Below are 21,073 nucleotides of genomic sequence, written 5' to 3' on the forward strand. Positions count from 1 at the left end.
AGAACATTCCACTTTTTAGCCCTGAAAACTCCTTGGTTGCTTTAGCAGTGTGTTTGGGTTCATTGTCCTGCCGTTAGATTTCTTGTGCATGAACTACTGATGCTAAAACACACAGCAGTCCAAGAAACAGCTGGGCAGCCAACTGCCTGATTACTTCTGCTTCCCTAAATTGGGGCTATGTAAAAAAGGGCTGTAACAAAAATCACCCAATATGGCTCTACATACCCTCAAATTGAACCTGACAGGCTACCATATAGCCTCATATTCACTGTTTCATTTAAAATCCAATGTGCTGGAGTACAGAGGAAAAACAAAAATGGTGGCACTGTCCCAATACTTACGGACTGCGCTGCATGTCCTACAAAGAAAGCTTTGTGACATTAGCAGCACAGTGCGGTTACAGGTACTTGTCTTGTGAAGTTTGATACACAGAGACACCGACACAAATAAGATGGTTTTTTTGAATCACTCGTCATTCCTAGATTATACCAAGGCTTTTCCAATTCCCAAACTAGCATTCTTCACTCTGAAACAAGACTTTATTTTTATAACACGAAACTAAAACAAGCAAGAAAATACAATGACTACAAAAATCGGCTTTAAGCTTAAACATTCATTAGGAGAAAACATTTACTGTAAGTTACAGACTACAGATTTCCTCACCTCAATACAGAAACTTTTGTTTTCCATTTCAGGCAGATACCAAATTAGGCTACAACTATTTTATATTTTTAATAACATTACTAAAGCAGAACTATTTTACAAAATACTTTGGAATACACTGTTCATATATACAGCGTGTCTGAAACCACCCAAGTGACAGTGACTGTCATTCCCTAATGTCCATGTCCAGATGCTCCGCAGGAACTGAGGAAGACTAGCAGCGTAAGGGCTGGGAATGCTTCTCTCGTTCCATAGGCTACTGGCCCGTTCAGTCATGGTCCGCGGCCGAGTCACCTGGACAGTTTGATGTCAAATCCTCTTCATCTGCAGGGCAGAAAAGGGAGAATGTGCAAATTAACATTCATAGAGCGTACGCAAAACGTGGCATGACCGTATATGTAAGGCAGCGGAATAACACGTATAGTTCAAAATTTCAGCAGTAAATAAGTGGAGAAGCTGGAGATTTTTTTTTTTTTTTTAAAAGAACTGCCAAATGCACAATCTTTGAAGGTCAGTTTTGTGTTTTTTTTAAATGTGGAATCATGTTCATTGTGTGTTTATTACACCTTAATGGTAGGCAATGTGGTCCTTACCATTGTACGTGGTCCCACACCATATGCAGTAGAAATGCACGCCTCTTAAGTATGATGTCAAAATCTGCAACTTGTCTACAGCCTTGAAAAATAAAAATGAAATGTTACAAGATACAACATGCAAAAGTAATTAATCAACTGGTAACATTAACCTTTCATCAAAATATTTGACTAAAAACAAATCTGACATGTAAACAATTATTTGACATGTAAACAATCATTTTCATTCATTTTCATGCAAACAAACTAATAAATAACATCTTGCATTTTCACCCAAACTGAACGGGTGTCTTTAGCCCAAATATTCACGCATAATAATAAGAGAACGCTAACAGTGAGCTCTTCTTCCTCGTCTTCCTCGTTCTCTTGCTTGGCTTCAGTCTCTTCGTCGTCGTCTTCCTCTTTGTCACAGTCAGTCTCCGGCCAGTACCAGCTTTCTCTAGGGACACTAATGTGCTAATCATAAAACAGAAAATTAAATGACACACACACTGACTGTCGCATTAGCACAGAGAATGACTGTGACCTCCAGATCTCCTCAACAGCCATACACCTGGATATAGCATGTGACAAGGGGGAATAATATGGCCGACATTTTAAATAAAGCAAATGCATGAACTGAAGAATATTAAGTACATTCATGCTATATCTTATATTAGTAATATCCAAATCCATCATCTATAATATTGGCTAGGACAAGTCCTTGTCATAATGTTTTCCTTTCGAACCCCACCCGCCCTCCCCTTCCAAGTGATCTGTGTAGAACACACTTGGAACAGAAGTGCATGAAAGCACGCATGGCCCGGAACAGTACCGTCCCAATGTGCAGCAAAATAATCATGTGACAGCCCCACCCCCAAATAACACACATATAAAGACATACTGACACACAGTTACTGACACAAAAACAAACAAACAAACAAACGAACGAACGAATGAAAAGGGACAGTCAGGGAAAAGGAAAGCTGCTTTAAGGTTATGGATGGATGGCTGCTATAGCGCCCCACACAGGTGGGAGTTTCTCTGCCGCCGTTTGGGTGTCACTGACCTTCTGGCTGTCCAGCTGCTCACAGGCGCGCTGGCTCCTCCTGAGGTCCCCTTCCGCCTGCCTCTCCTCCCTCTCTATCTTCATCCTGGCCCTGAGGAAGAGGGGACCGACCCGACAGGCTTACACACTCACCATCTCATCATACATCTACTACACTACGCAGCGATGGCATTCGCCATGCATCCGTAACATTGCGAATTCACGAAACATGCGTACGATCACATCTGATCGTAAACTGCGTATAAGAACGTTTCCAATAACATTTCGGCATTAATCTTTTTTCTTTTTTTTCTTATCTGTATTTGTTCATGGCTGTTTCCTTATGCAAATCACACGAACAGGTCTGCACATGTGTCATGAATCTCATATTGTTCTTTCGTAGGAACCTTTTCACAAATAAATTTGTGAATGGGGCCCACTGCAGACACGCAGATATGCCTTCGTTCAACACCACAACTCGCTCTGAGTTAGCGAGGACCTTAAAACAAACAGGGCCTCTGTTACACATTTGTTCGTCCACATTGAGTCCACTATACTACCACTACACTACCAGGATAGCGTATGCATCAATCTGTAAGGAAAATGCTATCCTGTTGAAAGAGAACTATGTCTTGGTCATTGATTGCTGTGGCCAGCTCCTTCAAAAAGTGCGCACACATGTTGTATAGTGAGGAAACTACGTGTCCCATTTACCTGTAGTCCTCCAGTGACTGCTTCTCAACGTGCTGTTTCACCTGTACCTTGCGCCTGTAATGCTCCAGCTTCTCCTCCGCCTTTCTCTTTTTCACTTCCTCTATTCCAATGCCACCTCGGTCTGATTGGTGGGAAAAAACACATCTTCCTTAAGAGATTTACTGTTCTCCAGCCACAGTAATTAGTCAGTAACTATTTATGGGTACTATGCACGAAGAATCAAAAAATATAAAAGGCAGGACTCACCTGTTTTGATATTCAGTGGAATAGGTTCAACCCTTCCTGCCCCTGTAGTAAAGACAGCACAATATTTATCTAATTTTTCAATTGTTATAAAATAATTTTAAAGCATTATTAACGAAATGTTAGTAATGGTGTCGCATCTTGCATGCACCCCATATTTAACAGTTAGTTTCCGTGCCGATCTTCCACCATAAAAACTGACCGTCTTTTCCCAGTCCCTGGCCAGCTTTGTAGCCCATTTTCTGTAGCATTGCAAAACCTCGGTTTTCATTGCTGATGCTGTTGTGCAGTAAGGCCTCCCGACTCTCCTGCTCCTGCTCCTTGTAGGTCTTCTGACGGTTCTTTTCATTTTTTTCCTTGTGCAGTGTTTCTCTTTTCAGTGCGGCTTTCACTCGTTTCACCATGGGCACGCCTGGTCTCACTTCTTCCCTATATGGATTGGAGAGGCAGAGACAGACATTTTTTATAAGAAGACAACTCGCCATCTCGACCTGGAAAATGTAGCTTAAGACAAAATAAAGCAAGGACAGACTGAAACTCAGAAATGGAGATCTGCTGTTTCACCATAAGTTCACAAAGAAAGCTGTCGAAAAACCCCACTATGTAAAATCCAAACTTTAATGAAGGCAGAATCAAACTAGCATCAAATAATTGCAAACCATGAATTCGGAACAACTACTACTGTCTACTGGAGAGGAAACAAATATTTCAGCAACTTTAAATTGATTTGCGTAGCTAGAACTAATAGTGCGTCCACAGTCATGTACTCTAACTAGTATAACCTCCCAACTAGCGAGTCAAATAGTCAACAACCAAAATAAACTGAATCCTCATTATAACTAGCTAGTTACACATTTAGAAAGCACGACGTGCATCCCATATCAATGTATCAGGTGGATACTGCTGTTATGCCCCAGACGGATGATTGTGATAAGCACGATAAGTTACTGTTACTGTTACTGGCACGGTTAATTACTGTAAGCAAAGCTTAGACTAGCTAACTTACATCTTCTTGAGGAAGGCGTCTGACATATAATCATCTTCATCGTCTGCCATCTCAGGGATTTCAATGGCAACATAAAATAAGACTTATCTCAGCCAATGTATGGCAAATATTTAAAATGGTTAAATTAACTGCCGTTAGCGTGTTAGTTAATTAGGTGCTGTCCAGTGTCCAGCTAGTAGCGAATACTACTAGACAGCATCTTCCGGTCCTTCGGCACTCATATTTCTGGTAGTACTCTGGTTTCACAGTCCAACGTTCCTGATATATAAAATAATAAAAACATAAGTACAAAAAACGGTAACTACCGCTTATTAATTAGATTGAGTATTGTTCTGAGAAAATATGGGTTTTTATTTTTGTTGACTATGATCAGATTTTCACAATTTTCTCAAATGTCTGTAGCGTTTGATGCTCAAATCGCGGACTGTTTCCAGGCGGAATAATTTCGTTGTCACTCATGTTTGAGCTAAGTGCTAACTAGACGCGAACGTCGAGTGGTGACAAAACAGGTGATTAAAGGCCCTTTTTGTTGTTCTAATTGGTTTCACAAGCTTAACAAATATTATGAACATGTTTTAAATACAGTTCTTGTAAAGTGTTTGTTTTGGGTGCGTTAGATACCTAATTCATTAAACATAGAGATTCGAATTCATTGCAATTTTTTCATTTCGCTAGCTACAAACTGGTTGATATGTAGATTGGCAGCTCCTAGCAGGTATTCGTGTGTTGTAACTTACCTAGCGAACACTTTGGAGGTTGGCTTCCTAGTTGGGTTAGATATAAGGATCGTGTTGTGTTTACAGTTTTGTCTCGTTGCTAACTTGAATCTGCGTTTCTTCGAATGAACACGAATGGTGAAATAACTGGTTAGCTGAATAGCTTTGCATGAACTAACAGGAAGAACAAGTGGTGATATGGAGGCTCACTGGTTCAGTGTTTACAGTGTGTACTTAACCTTGGCTGGCGATTTTGTTTGTAGCTTGTTTTTTCATATTTTGCCTGATGTTAAAGGTTTTATTTGTGGCTAAGAACGCCCAGCCATTATTGTCATGTTCACTGCAGTTAACAGCTTGGTCGACACTTCTGCGTATCTATATGTTAGCTAGCGTGGTCGAATTGGCATGTAAGTTAATGGACGTGTTTGTATTTTAGGAGGTGAAACGAGGTCGGGTTTATTGAAATGAGCTGGCCGAGTTAATTAATTAGCTAATTATGTGGTGCAGTATCGGTTTGAGGGCGTCACGGTGGTGCTGTGTTAGCGCTGTTTCCACTGAAGATGGTCTCATGTTAGAATCCCAGGCATTCCGGTTTCTTCTCACAGTCCAAAAAGACATGCATGTTAGGTTAATTGGAGACTCTAAATTGAACGTAGGTATGAATGGTGAGTGAATGCTGTGTGTGCCCTGCGATGGATTGGCAACCTGTCCAGGGTGTATTCCTGCCTCTTGCCCTATGCATGCTGGGGTAGGCTCCAGCCCTCCTGCGACACTGACCAGGAATAAGAGCATTAGATAATGGTTGGGGTATCGTTTTGATTGCACTAATCAGACTAAAGTTGAGCATCAAGCTATAGGACATGCCATTTTGTGTGAGATTTCATTTCTGATATCGCTATTATAAAATGGTTTGCCTATGAATTAGGCCTACATCATCTGAAATGATCCAAAATGCACAATCAAGACATGAAAGTGCCTAACATATGGCTACATATGGTGCATGTACATGCCTTACATAGGGCTAAGTCAAAGTAAATTCAACACACTTTTGGACTGCATTGTCACAGATTTTAATGAGATTTGGCATGCTTATTTGGTCTTATAAGAACCCCCTGGAACCAAAATCACACTTGTCTCTGATTATTAATGGAGATATGGGCTAATGAAGTTTGGGCTAATTAGCGTGACTTGATGACTGGACTTGCCATATCTACATTGTTATAGGTCATAGAGATGGTTCTTGTATCATTTCAAAGATAATTTCCAACTCTGTCTTTTGCGTGGTTACATTCACCCTAAAATGAAAGGTAACAGAGTTATGAGTGATTATAATCTTGAAAGTTGATCTGTGAAAAAAACCTACATTTCAAAATGAAGTTTTTACCACAAATTTCACCAAGATCGGTTATAATATCCTCAACGCCTCTAGAAAAGTTGGTCTTGGGTTTTTCAGTCTTTACCAAGATATGATTACTTATTTGGAGTGGTCTCGCATCATTAATTTCTTGCAATGTTGTTGAACACGATCAGTGCTGAGGCACATGCAAAATATCAGTGAACTGCCTTCTTGATGTGCTGACTTAGTGAAATGAAATGTATATTTTCTCAAATATATTTCATTTCTTTTAAGTTAAATAAGTGAGCGTAATTGTGTGTTGCCGTTAAATGAACAGCTTCTTTTTAAGGTCTTTGCTATTGGAACGGGATTTGCAACCTTTCTTTATTTCACTCATTTCTGCATTGAGAGGAACTACAATAGAGAAATAAAGCTCAGTGCTTATGGGCTCAGGCTTTTCTCAGAAACTTCTCCCAGCTGCAAATCATGAAGTACTGCTGTGGGGTTTTAGGTTGGTTGCAGGCCTATTTAATTTAGCTCACCTTTTGAAAAGACGCCTATCTTCATCATTTGCAGCAGGCTTGAAAAGCCAGGTTTAATATCCGAAGCGCTCTTGTGCTGTGTTTCAGAGGCGAGGCCAGTTCACCGGGCGTCCTGCAAAGGAACCCTGAATTCATTTCGACTTGTTGGTTACTCGTGACGTCTTCCGATGGAGCTGGCCCACAGTCTGCTGCTCAACGAGGACGCCCTGGCCCAGATCACCGAGGCCAAGAGGCCGGTCTTCATCTTCGAATGGCTCCGTTTCTTGGACAAAGTTCTTGTGGCAGCGAACAAGGTAGGTGGCCCAGCCGTGATCTCTGAGTCGTTTAGGCCTTGGCTAGTGCTTCTCACCGTCCTCTTCCACTCATTGCACAGAGCAGACGTCTTACTATTTGTTGTGACTGATCAACAACTATGACACAAGTAAGGCTCAATTAAAAATGCTTTAATATATGTGAAAAATACTTATCTCTTAAGACTTCACTCTTAAGACCGTATTCAAACCATTTTATTTGTACAACATCATCTACATGATTATCACATCACTGAAGTCACAAGCTCTGAAGCTTGTGTAGCACATATTCAGTACCCAATGGAAAATATACTTGATTGTTCGACCACCTGGGGATGGACTCCCCAAATGGAATGAATGTTGCTTATATTGGTTATTTAGTGTTCAAGGTGCAGTCAGTGTATCTTGCCGATGTAAGATGAGTTGGGGGGAGGGGAGTGAGAAGCAGAATTCAGGTGTAGCTGACAACAGGTGTGTGTGTGTGTGTGTTTGTGTGTGTGTGTGTGCGTGCATGCATGCGTGGTGTGTGTGCGTGCGTGCGCGTGTGTGTGTGTTTGTGTGTGTGTGTGTGTGTTTGTGTGTGTGTGCGTGTGTGCGTGTATGCGTGGTGTGTGTGCGTGCGTGTATGCATGGTGTGTGTGCGTGCGTGCGCGTGTGTGTGCGCGCAGGTGGATGTGAAAGAGAAGCAGAAGAAGCTGGTGGAGCAGCTCACAGGCCTCATCAGCAGTGCCCCCGGGCCCCCCACCCGTAAACTCCTGGCCAAAAACCTGGCCACGCTGTACAGCATCGGCGACACCTTCACCGTCTTCCAGACTCTGGACAAGTGCAATGACATCATCAAGAGCAAAGATGACACGCCCACCTACCTGCCCACTAAACTGTGAGCTGTGTTTTTTTCTTCAGCATTTCCTATTCCCAAACACCCTCAGATTTAGCAAAATAGTACAGTCTGTAATACACGCTGTACACATCTGTCTGTCAGTCCTCTTGATGGGGGATAGCACTACATTTCAGCACGAACATTTGGGGTTGTAGCCTATCTAAGGTACTGAGGATTGTAGTGTTTGGTAGTACTTGGGAATGTACTAAATTGCAATTACATTTTATTTTTCCTTGGGGTTTAATATGTATTCTGTTATATATGTATTATCTATTAATATGTATTATCTGTCTGCTGCTGGTTGAGGCTGGAGTCCACTGACTGTAACTTTAAGTTCAAATCCCTAAAGATGAACACAAAACGTGTTTGGGCCTGAACTGTGTATATCAGGGGGACATTATGGGTAAATGAATTCCATAGGGCATGTGTATATGAGGGAGATCTTCCAGCTAGTGCCTGTGTGGCGTACCTCAATGTTTCTGCAGCCTCTTGTGAAATTGTAATTTACTGACTGTGGAAGTCAGGTAGCATGTTGAAGAACGAACGACAGGGGTTAGGACACAGGGGCTGTCACCTGAGTTTATAATTGCTGGTCACTCACAGATCAGTCATCAGTACTGATCACTATCACAGATCATCCATCAGTACTGATCACTACCACAGATCATCCATCAGTACTGATCACTATTACACCTCATCCATCAGTGCTGATCACTACCACAGATCATCCATCAGTACTGATCACTATTACACCTCATCCATCAGTGCTGATCACTACCACAGATCATCCATCAGTACTGATCACTATTACACCTCATCCATCAGTGCTGATCACTACCACAGATCAGCTATCGGCGCTGATCGCTCTTGTATAGATCAGCATTGATCAGTGCTGCAGGAACACCACGCCGCTTTGCGCTAACCCGCCGCTCCCTGTTCGCAGCGCCGCAGTGGCTTGCGTCGGGGCCTTCTATGAGAAAATGGGCCGAATGCTCGGGAGCTCCTTCCCCGAAACCATCAACAACCTCCTGAAGGCTTTGAAAAGCGCTGAGGTACCCTCACTGCATGTGACGCTGCTGTGTTGTCTCTAAAACCGATGCAGAAAAAGAGAACTGTGAGGAAAGCCCGTTATAGTAATGGAAAAATCTGGCTTCTTTGACTCCAAAATGGGTGGATGCTGTGAGAGGCTCACTGATGTGAGCCAATCAGTGTTTCGTTATTGAGTGTCTTTTGATTGGTTCTTGGAAATGATTAACAATACATAGTAGTGCTGCCTGTTGTGGGATGCATTATGCTTAGTCTTCCTTTCACTAGTCTATAGGACAATTTTGGATGTTAGACCTGCTTTTGTGTCTGGCTTTTGTCTGGAGGCAAGGAGAAGGGACTAACGGCTTAATATTCTTCCTCCTCACACTCCTCCTCGCTGACCCCAGTCCCAGGGCCGTGGGGAGATCCTGCTCAGCCTGCAGAAGGTCCTGAGCGGGCTGGGGGGGGCCGCGGCCTCCTGCCACCGGGACATCTACAAGAACGCCCGCTCCTTGCTGACCGACCGATCGATGGCCGTCAGGTGTGCGGTCGCCAAGGTAACGCTGAAAAGAAGCACTGCTGCTTCATTCAAACGCATTCCCGGGTTTGGTATCATGCTTTCTAGTGAACACCAGAAAATAAAATATGAGCATTTAGCCTGAGGGTGAACCAAGGTCATGTGAACCTCATGATTGCGCAAATTATTGACTTAATCGGTGTGGGACTTACTTGTCTGGTGCATGATATTGAATGGAGTACATCACAGAATGTTAGTTACGGAGCGTTTCTGGAGAATGTGTTGCCGTGTTTGTGGGTATGGAAGGCGGACCCCAGCTCCCCAGGCCCAGCGGCGGTGCTCTGATCCCTCTCCCCTGACAGTGCCTGCTGGAGCTGCAGAACGAGGCCGTCTTCATGTGGACCACCGAGCTGGAGAACGTGGCCACCCTCTGCTTCAAGGCCCTGGAGGGGTCCAACTACGGGGTCCGAGTGGCCGTGTCCAAGCTGCTGGGGACCGTGATGGCCACTGCCTTGATGCCCAAGCAGGCTGCCGGTGAGGGCGGTCTCTGTCGTCGTGGCTATCGCCACGGCGATAAGAAGTGGACTGTTGTAGTGTTACTGCTATTTGCTTGCTAATGGAGAAGGGAAGTGAGTGAATCTGTGTCCTCTGGTGCAGTGATGTCACAGCCTTACAGTGACTCTGTCCCCTGGTGCAGTGATGTCACAGCTTTGCAGTAACAGTGTCCCATGTTGCAGTGATGTCACAGCCTTGCGGTAACAGTGTCCCGTGTTGCAGTGATGTCACAGCCTTGCAGTAACAGTGTCCCATGTTGCAGTGATGTCACAGCCTTGCAGTAACAGTGTCCCATGTTGCAGTGATGTCACAGCCTTACAGTGACTCTGTGTCCCCTGGTGCAGTGATGTCACAGCCTTGCAGTAACAGTGTCCCATGTTGCAGTGATGTCACAGCCTTGCAGTGACTCTGTCCCCTGGTGCAGTGATGTCACAGCCTTACAGTGACTCTGTGTCCCCTGGTGCAGTGATGTCACAGCTTTGCAGTAACAGTGTCCCATGTTGCAGTGATGTCACAGCCTTGCAGTAACAGTGTCCCATGTTGCAGTGATGTCACAGCCTTGCAGTAACAGTGTCCCGTGTTGCAGTGATGTCACAGCCTTGCAGTAACAGTGTCCCATGTTGCAGTGATGTCACAGCCTTACAGTGACTCTGTGTCCCCTGGTGCAGTGATGTCACAGCTTTGCAGTAACAGTGTCCCGTGTTGCAGTGATGTCACAGCCTTGCAGTAACAGTGTCTCGTGTTTTAGTGATGCGTCAGAACGTGAAGAAGGCCACGTTGGAGGAGGTGCTGGAGCTGATGGCCACAGGCTTCCTGCGGGGCGGGTCGGGCTTCCTGAAGAGCGGGGGCGAAATGCTGAAGGGGGGCGGGTCCGTCAGCAGGGAGGTGCGGGTGGGCGTCACGCAGGTCAGTTCAGTCCCTCTGGGCTTCCCTTTATGCCTGTCTGCTAGGCTCATTTGGTTCAGTGAAGGTCATATTGATTATTTTTAAATACCGTCAGATTTCAAACTGATGGCATATAACCGAACATGGGAAATCTAGGAAAATAGTAGTAATAGTAGCAGTAGTAGTTGTAGTAGTCGCAGTAGTGGCATTAGTAATAGTAATAGTAGTAGTAGTGGTAGTAGTAGTAGTAGTAGCAGTAATGGTAGTCGTTGTAGTTGTAGTAGTAGCAGTAGTAGTTGTAGTAGGAGGGGTAGCTTTGGTCGTGGTAGTAGTAGTAGTAGGAGCAGCAGCAGCAGTAGCTGTAGTAGTAGTAGTAGGAGCAGCAGTAGCAGTAACTGCAGTAGTTGTAGTAGCAGTAGTAGTAGCAGCAGTAGTATTAGTAGTAATAAAGATGATGATAACTATGTGCCACTACTGTAGATAATAATAATAATCGTGTTCATAGTAACACCAGCGATATGATTGGCTGTCAGAGACGCTGATGTTGCGCGTGCCCTCCGGCAGGCGTACGTGGTGTTCGTGACCACGCTGGGCGGCCAGTGGCTGGAGCGCAACTTCGCCACCTTCCTGTCGCACGTGCTGGAGCTGGTGTCGCACCCGCGCGCCACGCAGACGCACGTGGAGGCGGTCTACTCCCGCCGCTGCGTCTCCTTCATGCTGCGCGCCTCGCTGGGCGGCCTGCTCGGCGAGAAGGCCCAGATCGCCGCCGCCAAGGAGCTCTGCCAGGCCATCGCCAAGCAGACCCGGGCTGTCGGTAAGGAGGTGGTTGATGGGGGGGAAGTGTCCAGGTTCAGAGCATTGCAGAGTAAGTACTCATTTTTATTTTTATTTTTTTTTACACTTTATTTGGGTTACGTTTGCTTCTTTTCGGTTGCTCTTTTTCGTTGTCGCTTCGCTTGCCCCCGCGTCGTTTTCCGCCTCTGCAACGCTTGACACGTTTAACATATCGCCCTTTTTCAACTTTCTTTCTGTTGGTCTTTGTCACGTTTCACCTTCTCTTTTTTAAAAATGTTCTCTTTTTTTAAAACTTGAATTCAGTGGTGCTGGAATAAAGGCCTGAAGCCTAAGTGGCGTCCTAAGGAGGCTTTTCTGCGCCTCATATCCTGAGGGAAAGTTCTAGAACGTCTCTTGGCCCGCGCGCTCGGGAAGTGCGGGTCGCGAACGGAAGTCGGCGCCGAGCCAAGTTGGACGCATGCGAACCGTTTTTAAAAATCATAAATCAAGTAGTCAGATCCTTTGGAATATTGTACGATATACGCATTTGTTGATTGTGAGTTAATGGGCATAGGACATAGCGTTGGACATAGCGTTTGGATTTAGAGTTTTAGTACCACTGAACATCTCTCTATATTGTTTTATGCTTTGATTAAGACGCAAGGATTAACCAAAGGTTGTTAACTAGCACTTAACATTGCTGTGGATCAGGCTCTATCACCTGTGAACGCATCCACGAAATATATCAGCTCATGTTCTAGCTGTATATCGGCCTGCTTTTTTTCATGGAAAAGTGACTTTGCTCTGTGAAAGAGGTCACTTGGCAATCGTCCATGGGCTAGGCACAGCATTTTGTATAGTAGCTGCCTGACTATTAATCCACTAACCCACGTCTAGACTTGGCACTAATGCAGCCTTCATTTTGTATTTGCATGCTGAGAAGCTCTTGCTCTTCACTAAACGTAACTCGATAGAAGCAAGCCCATATTATTTTTCATTTTAAACGCATTGAACCCAATCTGCCCTTTTTCCACACATTGGCTGACACAAATAACTGAGTTCTAAACCTGTTCGACTTTTAAAAATTATTATCTCCAATTATCGTATTTTAGCACTTCCACTTCATTAAATACTTGCATTCAATATAACTACTTAAATATAAAAGCCATTTCATTAACGTGTGTCAGAAAATCCATTCCATTCCTGATTTCGTCACCCACTGCTCTCACCCTTTTAGGTGTCACAGTTTTTATTTTCACAACTCATTTCTTCTCATTTTTAAACTTCAATATTCTTACTCTGTGATTTGCTTTGAAACCACTGGGGGAACATTCTACTGTGGGAGGTCTGACTTTTCCCAAAAATTCACTCTTTCTTCTCGCCCTCTCTCCTTTTCCTTCCCTCCCTTTGAAGTGACTTCCCGTGAGGGAATATCTCTGTAATCAGCTCAACCTTCTCTTCTTATATTTTACAGAAGGGCTCTGAAGTTTTGAACACGTCGGGTGTGTAGAGAGCTTGCAGTTTGGCAACGTTAGGTTTAAGTGTTGCCTCAGTGCTGCAAGGCTGTCCCTTATATTTTGAAGTGAAGCCTTGGAAGCAGCAGTTGAGAATCTTGATGCTGACTCTGCTGTTCGAGCATGTTCGCCTTGGTTCAAAAGATGATTTATGAGCCGTGAGGCTCATAAATGTTAGGCTCACAAACACTTGTTCTGACGCTACGAAAATGTAATGCGTTTGGATGGAGCAAAAATCCCTCCTCTGTGGGGCCCAGGCGAAAAACTGATTAGCCAAGGTTGCTTTTTAAGACGCTACGTGGAACTGCAAGCTCCTACTGGACAGGGATGGTCATGTGAACCCTAAGACACAGGTCTTTTTTTGAGGACGGTCACAGTGTCTGTGGAAACCTTCAGAGCCAGGTCTGTGAGCTCGTGCCGTGCGCCAGTCACCCGTCTGCGGCACCGCTGCTCAGCTGCGCCCCCTCTGGCGGCAGCTGGTACCGTTCCTCGGGTCACTGTACCGTGACGGCAAGCCCGGCAGCAGGAGTGGGGGTTTAACTGAGGATCTGCAGTCAAGCATGACCGTACTCTACGGAGACGGGAATCTCAATTTAAAATCTGAAAACAATTTGCAAAACCATTATCTCATTAAAGCCAAACAAAAATTTTTAAACTGATTTTGATATGTACTGAGCGTTATTATATTTATTATCCTTGTCTGGTTAAACCCCCACTACTGCTAATTGCAAGCATTTATGCGTAATCATATTGTCTAAAGATATGTATTTTATAGCAGTATTTACAGTAATATTTTGCATGCCATTGTGAGTAAACCTTGGTTAGAATCTTGGAGTAGGTGATGTATATATTGCTGCCTAATGATTTTGAAAGGCAGTAAAGCGACATGCATCTTTGGTGTTAAGGGTTTATTGTTAGTGCTGCTGTTCAGATCCGTGCCTGTGAGTGGTGATGTGGGACTCGATCTGGGGGATGAAGCTTGCTCAAAAGCCCCCGTTCCGTTCCCTCTGTGTGTCTCCTCTACCCCCCCCCATCCCCCTTCCCTTCCGCAGAGGCGGTGGTGAACGACACCAGCGGGGAGAACAAGGCGGGCGGGGCGGACGTGTCGGCCAGCCAGCACGTGATGGTGTGCGCCCTGAAGGAGCTGGGCAGCCTGGTACAGAGTCTGAGCGCCACCGCCTCGCCCCTGATACAGGAGCCCTCTATCGGTACGCCAGCCCCCACCTCACAAACCCCCCCCAAAACAGCCTCGCCCCTGATACAGGAGCCCTCTATCGGTACGCCAGCCCCCACCTCACAAACCCCCCCCAAAACAGCCTCGCCCCTGATACAGGAGCCCTCTATCGGTATGCCAGCCTGCCCCCCCCTAACAAACCCCCCCCAAAACAGCCTCGCCCCTGATACAGGAGCCCTCTATCGGTACGCCAGCCTGCCCCCCCCCTCACAAACCCCCCCCAAAACAGCCTCGCCCCTGATACAGGAGCCCTCTATCGGTACGCCAGCCCCCCCCTCACAAACCCCCCCCAAAACAGCCTCGCCCCTGATACAGGAGCCCTCTATCGGTACGCCAGCCTGCCCCCCCCCCTCACAAACCCCCCCCAAAAAAGCCTCACCCCTGATACAGGAGCCCTCTATCGGTACGCCAGCCTGCCCCCCCCCTCACAAACCCCCCCCAAAACAGCCTTGCCCCTGATACAGGAGCCCTCTATCGGTATGCCAGCCTGCCCCCCCACCCCCTCACAGACCCCCCCTCCCAAAACCTGCCTCGCCCCTGATACAGGAGCCCTCTATCGGTACGCCAGCCTGCCCCCCCCTCACAAACCCCCCCCCCCCAAAACAGCCTCGCCCCTGATACAGGAGCCCTCTATCGGTACGCCAGCCTGCCCCCCCCCTCACAAACCCCCCCCAAAACAGCCTCGCCCCTGATACAGGAGCCCTCTATCGGTATGCCAGCCTGCCCCCCCCCCCCCCCCAAAAAAACCGCCTTGCTGCTCATACAGGAGCCCTCTATCGGTTCCCCCCCCCACCACCACAAACAGCCCCCTCACATGAACAGAAGAATAGCATCACTGGAGGAAATTACACTGGTTTAAAAAGAGTTACCAGGGAATCATTGTCCTTTAGCAGGCTTCCCTCTGACCTTTGCCCTTTGCACTGTGGGTCTCCACGCAGGTCTCCTGGAGACGGTGACGTCGGTGCTGCTGCACCCCAGCATGGCGGCGCGGCTGGCGGCGGCCTGGTGCCTGCGCTGCGTCGCCGTGGCGCTGCCCTATCAGCTCACTCCGCTGCTGGACCGCTGCGCCGAGCGCATCAACAACCTGAAGACCTCCCCGGAGGCCGTGAGCGGCTACAGCTTCGCCATGGCCGCCCTGCTGGGGGGCGTGCACCAGTGCCCCCTGGGAATCCCGCACTCCAAGGGAAAGGTCCGTACCCACCCGACCACGCCCGCGATCTGACGCCGACCGCACTAACGACCGCCTTCTGAACTTTGCTTTGCGGCTGAACAGTAGCTGTGTGCCGGTTGAACCGTAGGTTAGCTAGCGTATGTTCTCAGATGAAGAAGCGGTGTGCTTGTCTCTGAGCTCTGTCCCTCTGGCCGCTGCAGATGGTGGTGAGCATCGCGGAGGACCTGCTCCGCACGGCCGCTCAGAACAGCCGCCTCTCCCTGCAGCGCACGCAGGCCGGCTGGCTGCTCCTGGGGGCCCTCATGACTCTGGGTGCGTTAACGCGCTCTCTCTGCACACAGAACACGTCTCCTCCGTGACCCTAACCCTCAGTACCTTTAAACATGTATCTCCTTCCCTAACCCTCACTGCTTTCAAACAGGTATCTCCTTCCCTAACCCTGACTGCTTTTAAATGTGTATCTCCTTCCTGGACCCTGACCCTGACCCTCCTCCCCCGTCCAGGCCCCTCCCTGGTCCGCTATCACCTGCCCAAGATGCTGCTGCTGTGGAGGAACGTGTTCCCGCGCTCGCAGAAGGAGCTGGAGGCGGAGAAGGCCCGGGGGGACTCCTTCACCTGGCAGGTCACCCTGGAGGGGCGCGCTGGGGCGCTCTGCGGTGAGGCCGCCCTCCTCTTCCTCTTCCTCTCTCCCCTTGTTGTTGTGTTGGGTGCTAATGGAGAAAATGACAGCAGTTGGGCAAAGAACCACGGCCAAAAGGTGGATCAGGAACAGAAAATGAGGTGAAACAGGAGGTTGAGGTTCACTGGTTTTATAAGACAACGTTAACGGAAGAATGGAAACTTAGCTCTGTGAGGTGGAGTTACTCTGACCGCACGTGTTCTTTAAAGGCGGTTCAGTGGCCATGCGGTTACCCTGCGGCTCTTTAAAGGAGGGTGAGGGACCGTAGGTGACCCTTCTTCCTCTCCCCTGCAGCCATGCGCAGTTTTGTGGCCCACTGTCCAGAGCTCCTCACGGAGGACGTGATCCGCAGGCTGATGACCCCCATAGAGTGCGCCATGACCATGATGTCACAGTGAGTACAAGAATTCCCATCATGCTCAGCGTTGCACCCCTTGGACAGAGACAGAAGGAAGGAGTTTGTACCTGCTGCTAATTTGACCCGGGCGCATGTTCCTATATCATTTTAAAGCAGGAGTGCTGGTCTGGGGTCAGTTTTGCTTTGAGCTCCTAATGCGTAAGGTTAGGATATGAGCCAGGGAAAAGCGATCCTAGATCACCAGTGCTCTGCGTTAGCCTGGCCGCTTCGCTAGCCTCCCCGTGTTCTGACTGGCATTGCTCTAACGCCTGCAGCGTTCCCGCGGTGATCAAGGTGCACGGAGCTCACCTGAAGGCCAGCGCAGCCATGGTGCGACTGAGGCTGTACGACATCCTGGCCCTCTTACCGCCAAAGACCTACGAAGGTAAGGACACGACGTCCTGGCCCTCTTACCGCCAAAGACCTACGAAGGTAAGGACACGACGTCCTGGCCCTCTTACCGCCAAAGACCTACGAAGGTAAGGACACGACGTCCTGGCCCTCTTACCGCCAAAGACCTACGAAGGTAAGGACACGACATCCTGGCCCTCTTACCGCCAAAGACCTACGAAGGTAAGAACACAACGTCCTGGCCCTCTTACCGCCAAAGACCTACGAAGGTAAGGACACGACATCCTGGCCCTCTTACCGCCAAAGACCTACGAAGGTAAGGACACGACATCCTTCCCCTCTTACCGCCAAAGACCTACGAAGGTAAGGACACGACGTCCTGGCCCTCTTACCGCCAAAGACCTACGAAGGTAAGGACACGACATCCTGGCCCTCTTACCGCTAAAGACCTACGAAGGTAAGGACACGACATCCTTCCCCTCTTACCGCCAAAGACCTACGAAGGTAAGGCCGGCTGCCTCTGCCACTGAGCTGTGACTGTCGCAATCAGCACTTGCACTTTCTTTTGGGAAACACTAGAGCTTTATTCTGTAATAACACCGATAGTAATAATGTGAATAATGATGGTTGCTCTCCTGAACCACCAACAATGTGGAACAAACCCATTTGGAAGATGCATGGCAGCGATGTTTAGATACAATGGCAGTGCCCTGCTGGGAATTGAACCTGCAGCCTTTTAATTAGAAGGCCAGTTCCCCTAACCACTACACCGCACCACACCGCTGTCCCCATTACAGTTGTGAAAGTGCTGCATCGCGTTGTATTGAAGCCCCTGTTCCTGGAGGAGTCTGAGCGTCTGCTTGCCCTGCAGGGAGCTTCAACGCGCTCCTGAGGGAGCTGGTGGCGGAGTTCACGCTGACGGACAACTCGGCCAACACCACCACCTCCCTGCTGCGCTCGCTCTGTCACTACGACGACAGCGTGCTCATGGGCTCCTGGCTGCAGGAGACCGACCACAAGTCCATCGAGGACCAGGTGACCGAGCGAGGGGCGGGGCTTTTAGTGGGGCGGGGGGGGGCACTAGTCTGAGGTTTCCCCAATCTCCTCAAATCATTCAAATGCTCACACAGCCTGGTTGTATAGCAGTAAAATGTGATTCTGAAGACACTGCAGTACATAAACGTTTGTGAGCATAGCTATCCTACATGCCAGGGAATTCTAGTTAAAAGGAATCATCTGAATATGAATTTGGTAAAATGATGATTACTTTTGAAGTCAAGATGGTGTTTAATGGCTCGTCCCGTTGCTGAACAAGCTTACTCTACAGGGTTGGAGTCCTGATCGATGTGGTCACTTCTGGCACTACGATCCTTACCTCACTCTAGTGTTTCTTTTGCGCCTCTACATCATGAAACCTATGCACTTGTTGTACGTCGCTCTGGATAGGAGCGTCTGCTAAATGCCTATAATGTAATGTAATGTTAGATTAAGATGCGTTTCCATGTCTGGCCTCAGTAGTCTTCGAGTGACAGAAGGGTTCTTCACTGCGGTGTTTGAGTCCTTGGTTGCCCTCGGTAACTCTCGTCTCCTGTCCCGTCCCGTCCCGTCCCGTAGCTGCAGCCCAACAGTGCGTCAGGGAGCGGGGCGCTGGAGCACGACCCCTCGTCCATCTACCTGCGCGTGCCCGTGGGCGAGGCCATCCCCGGGCCCCTGCCGCTCGGCGTGTCCGTCATCGATGCGTCCGTGGCGCTCTTCGGCGTGGTCTTCCCCCACGTCTCCTTCAAACACAGGTGGGCGTGTGAGGGAGGGGGGGAGGACCCGCTAGGACTGTGTGTGTGTGCGTGTGTGCGCGCGTCCGTGCGTCCGTGCGTGAGCAGGCGTGTGTGTGCGCGTCCGTGCATGTGCATGCGTGTGTGTGTGTGTGTGTGTGTGCCTGTGTGCGCGTCCGTGCGTGTGCATGCGTGTGTGTGCGTGTGTGTGTGTGTGTGTGCGAGTCCGTGCGTGTGTGTTTTCGGGTTGGGTAGGGCTCAGGCTTCATCTCACTCGGGCCGGGTGAAGTTGGGTTGGGCTTGGATTTTCAGGCCTGCTGAGAGCTCTAGTGTGTGTGTGTGAGTGTGTGAGCTCACACTGACAGCGGTCTCCTCGTGCTCTGTGCTCCTGGGTCCTGTGGGCTAGGCTCCAGATGCTGGACCACTTTGCGGAGTGCATCAAGCAGGCCAAGGGGGTCCGGCAGCAGGCCGTCCAGCTCAACATCTTCACCGCTGTTCTGAGCGCGCTCAAGGTGAGGCTCCGCCTACAGCACAGGCAGACCCGAGTCTGGGTTCCTCTTCAGATTTTGCTCGGTCGTTTACTGGGTACGTGCGTGTACGCCAGCTTGTGCTCTGGGTACACCAGCTAATGAAGCTGGTTCATCACAAATCTGATCTGGGATGAGCAATTTCAGGAATCTTACATTTAACTTGTAGAGCCAATGATATAGGCTATATGTATCAGTTTAAATATCAAGGTGAACTGCTGGCAGAGAGCAGCACTTGCTTTTCCAGATTGAAGGGAGACCACACAAAATTTCAGAAGGCATTATATTTAGTATTAAAGGAAAATGCGGTTGCGCTGAATTTGTTCACGAATCAGCCCTTCAGAGGTGCCAGATCACAAATTTATGTAGAATGCTTTTAACTGAACATTCCAATGCTGATGTAACAGTCACTGCTGGTAATTGAAAGCAGTGGAGTTCCAGAACAAAAATATTTAATTTCGAATAGATGTTCCAAACAACCTGCTTTAAAAAGGGTGAATTATCCTGTGGTGGGATTTCACAGTTGATGAACTTTTTGTGGCACGTCACAGTGGCTTGTCCTAAAGGGTTACCCATTCAACGCTAGCTGTGCTTTGTGGAGTCAGGCTGCCTGTTAAACGCTAGCTGTGCTTTTTTTGGAGTCAGGCTGCCTGTTAAATGCTAGCTGTGCTTTGTGGAGTCAGGACGTCCGTCTCTACCCCCGCAGGGTCTGGCGGAGAACAAGAGCAGTTTGGGGCCGGAGGAGGTGCGCCGGTCCGCCCTGGCCCTGGTGATGGGCGCGCTGGACAACCCCAACCCCATCCTGAGGTGCGCCGCGGGGGAGGCGCTGGGGCGCATGGCGCAGGTGGTGGGAGAGGCCACCTTCATCGCCCGCATGGCCCAGTACAGCTTCGACAAGTACGGGACCCCACCCTCACACTCACCCCAACCCCTACCCCAACCCCTAACCCCACCCCCAGCCCCGCACGGCCCAGTACAGCTTCAACAAGTACGGGACCCCGCCCTCACACCACACCCCAACCCCTACCCCAACCCCTAACCCCACCCCCAGCCCCGCACGGCCCAGTACAGCTTCAACAAGTACGGGACCCCACCCTCACACCACACCCCAACCCCTACCCCAACCCCTAACCCCACCCCCAGCCCCGCACGGCCCAGTACAGCTTCAACAAGTACGGGACCCCACCCTCACGCTCACCCCAACCCCTACCCCAACCCCTAACCCCACCCCCAGCCCCGCATGGCCCAGTACAGCTTCGACAAGTACGGGACCCCACCCTCACACTCACCCCAACCCCTACCCCAACCCCTAACCCCACCCCCTGACCCGCATGGCCCAGTACAGCTTCGACAAGTACGGGACCCCACCCTCACACTCACCCCAACCCCTACCCAACCCCTAACCCCACCCCCAGCCCCTGCATGGCCCAGTACAGCTTCGACAAGTACGGGACCCCACCCTCACACTCACCCCAACCCCTACCCCAACCCCTAACCCCACCCCCTGACCCGCATGGCCCAGTACAGCTTCGACAAGTACGGGACTCGCCCTCACACCACACCCCAACCCCTACCCCAACCCCTAACCCCACCCCCTGACCCGCATGGCCCAGTACAGCTTCGACAAGTACGGGACCCCGCCCTCACACCACACCCCTCTGCCT

General features: G+C 48.7%; 2 protein-coding genes across 3 annotated transcripts in view; one reads left to right on the forward strand and one right to left on the reverse strand.

Moving 5' to 3' along the window:
* Window positions 1–512: 512 nt before the first annotated feature.
* Window positions 513–4,465, reverse strand: gpatch11 (G patch domain containing 11). The gene is made up of 8 exons (XM_035401027.1): window positions 4,247–4,465; window positions 3,443–3,669; window positions 3,244–3,285; window positions 2,998–3,118; window positions 2,305–2,395; window positions 1,590–1,712; window positions 1,257–1,338; window positions 513–987 (listed from the first exon to the last, which is right to left on the reverse strand). The coding sequence occupies exons 1-8, from the start codon at window positions 4,294–4,296 to the stop codon at window positions 932–934; spliced, it is 792 nt and encodes a 263-aa protein (XP_035256918.1). The 5' UTR covers window positions 4,297–4,465; the 3' UTR covers window positions 513–931.
* A 198-nt stretch (window positions 4,466–4,663) lies between these two features.
* Window positions 4,664–21,073, forward strand: part of heatr5b (HEAT repeat containing 5B) — a 31,927-nt gene continuing 15,517 nt past the window's right edge. Inside the window, exons 1-18 of one of the 2 annotated variants that reach the window (XM_035401020.1) lie at window positions 4,664–4,755; window positions 6,928–7,133; window positions 7,799–8,010; window positions 8,954–9,062; window positions 9,444–9,593; window positions 9,916–10,087; window positions 10,857–11,014; window positions 11,558–11,858; window positions 14,334–14,489; window positions 15,454–15,704; window positions 15,887–15,998; window positions 16,190–16,342; window positions 16,660–16,759; window positions 17,038–17,147; window positions 17,985–18,148; window positions 18,728–18,903; window positions 19,289–19,394; window positions 20,116–20,306. In XM_035401020.1, the coding sequence (XP_035256911.1) occupies window positions 7,008–7,133; window positions 7,799–8,010; window positions 8,954–9,062; window positions 9,444–9,593; window positions 9,916–10,087; window positions 10,857–11,014; window positions 11,558–11,858; window positions 14,334–14,489; window positions 15,454–15,704; window positions 15,887–15,998; window positions 16,190–16,342; window positions 16,660–16,759; window positions 17,038–17,147; window positions 17,985–18,148; window positions 18,728–18,903; window positions 19,289–19,394; window positions 20,116–20,306 (2,747 nt within the window). In that variant the 5' untranslated portion in view covers window positions 4,664–4,755; window positions 6,928–7,007. The remainder of the gene's footprint in view (window positions 4,756–6,927; window positions 7,134–7,798; window positions 8,011–8,953; window positions 9,063–9,443; window positions 9,594–9,915; window positions 10,088–10,856; window positions 11,015–11,557; window positions 11,859–14,333; window positions 14,490–15,453; window positions 15,705–15,886; window positions 15,999–16,189; window positions 16,343–16,659; window positions 16,760–17,037; window positions 17,148–17,984; window positions 18,149–18,727; window positions 18,904–19,288; window positions 19,395–20,115; window positions 20,307–21,073) is intronic. The other variant, XM_035401022.1, reaches the window with a different exon arrangement.

Source organism: Anguilla anguilla, chromosome 18, assembly GCF_013347855.1.
Source record: "Anguilla anguilla isolate fAngAng1 chromosome 18, fAngAng1.pri, whole genome shotgun sequence".
In the NCBI taxonomy this organism is placed as follows: domain Eukaryota; kingdom Metazoa; phylum Chordata; class Actinopteri; order Anguilliformes; family Anguillidae; genus Anguilla; species Anguilla anguilla.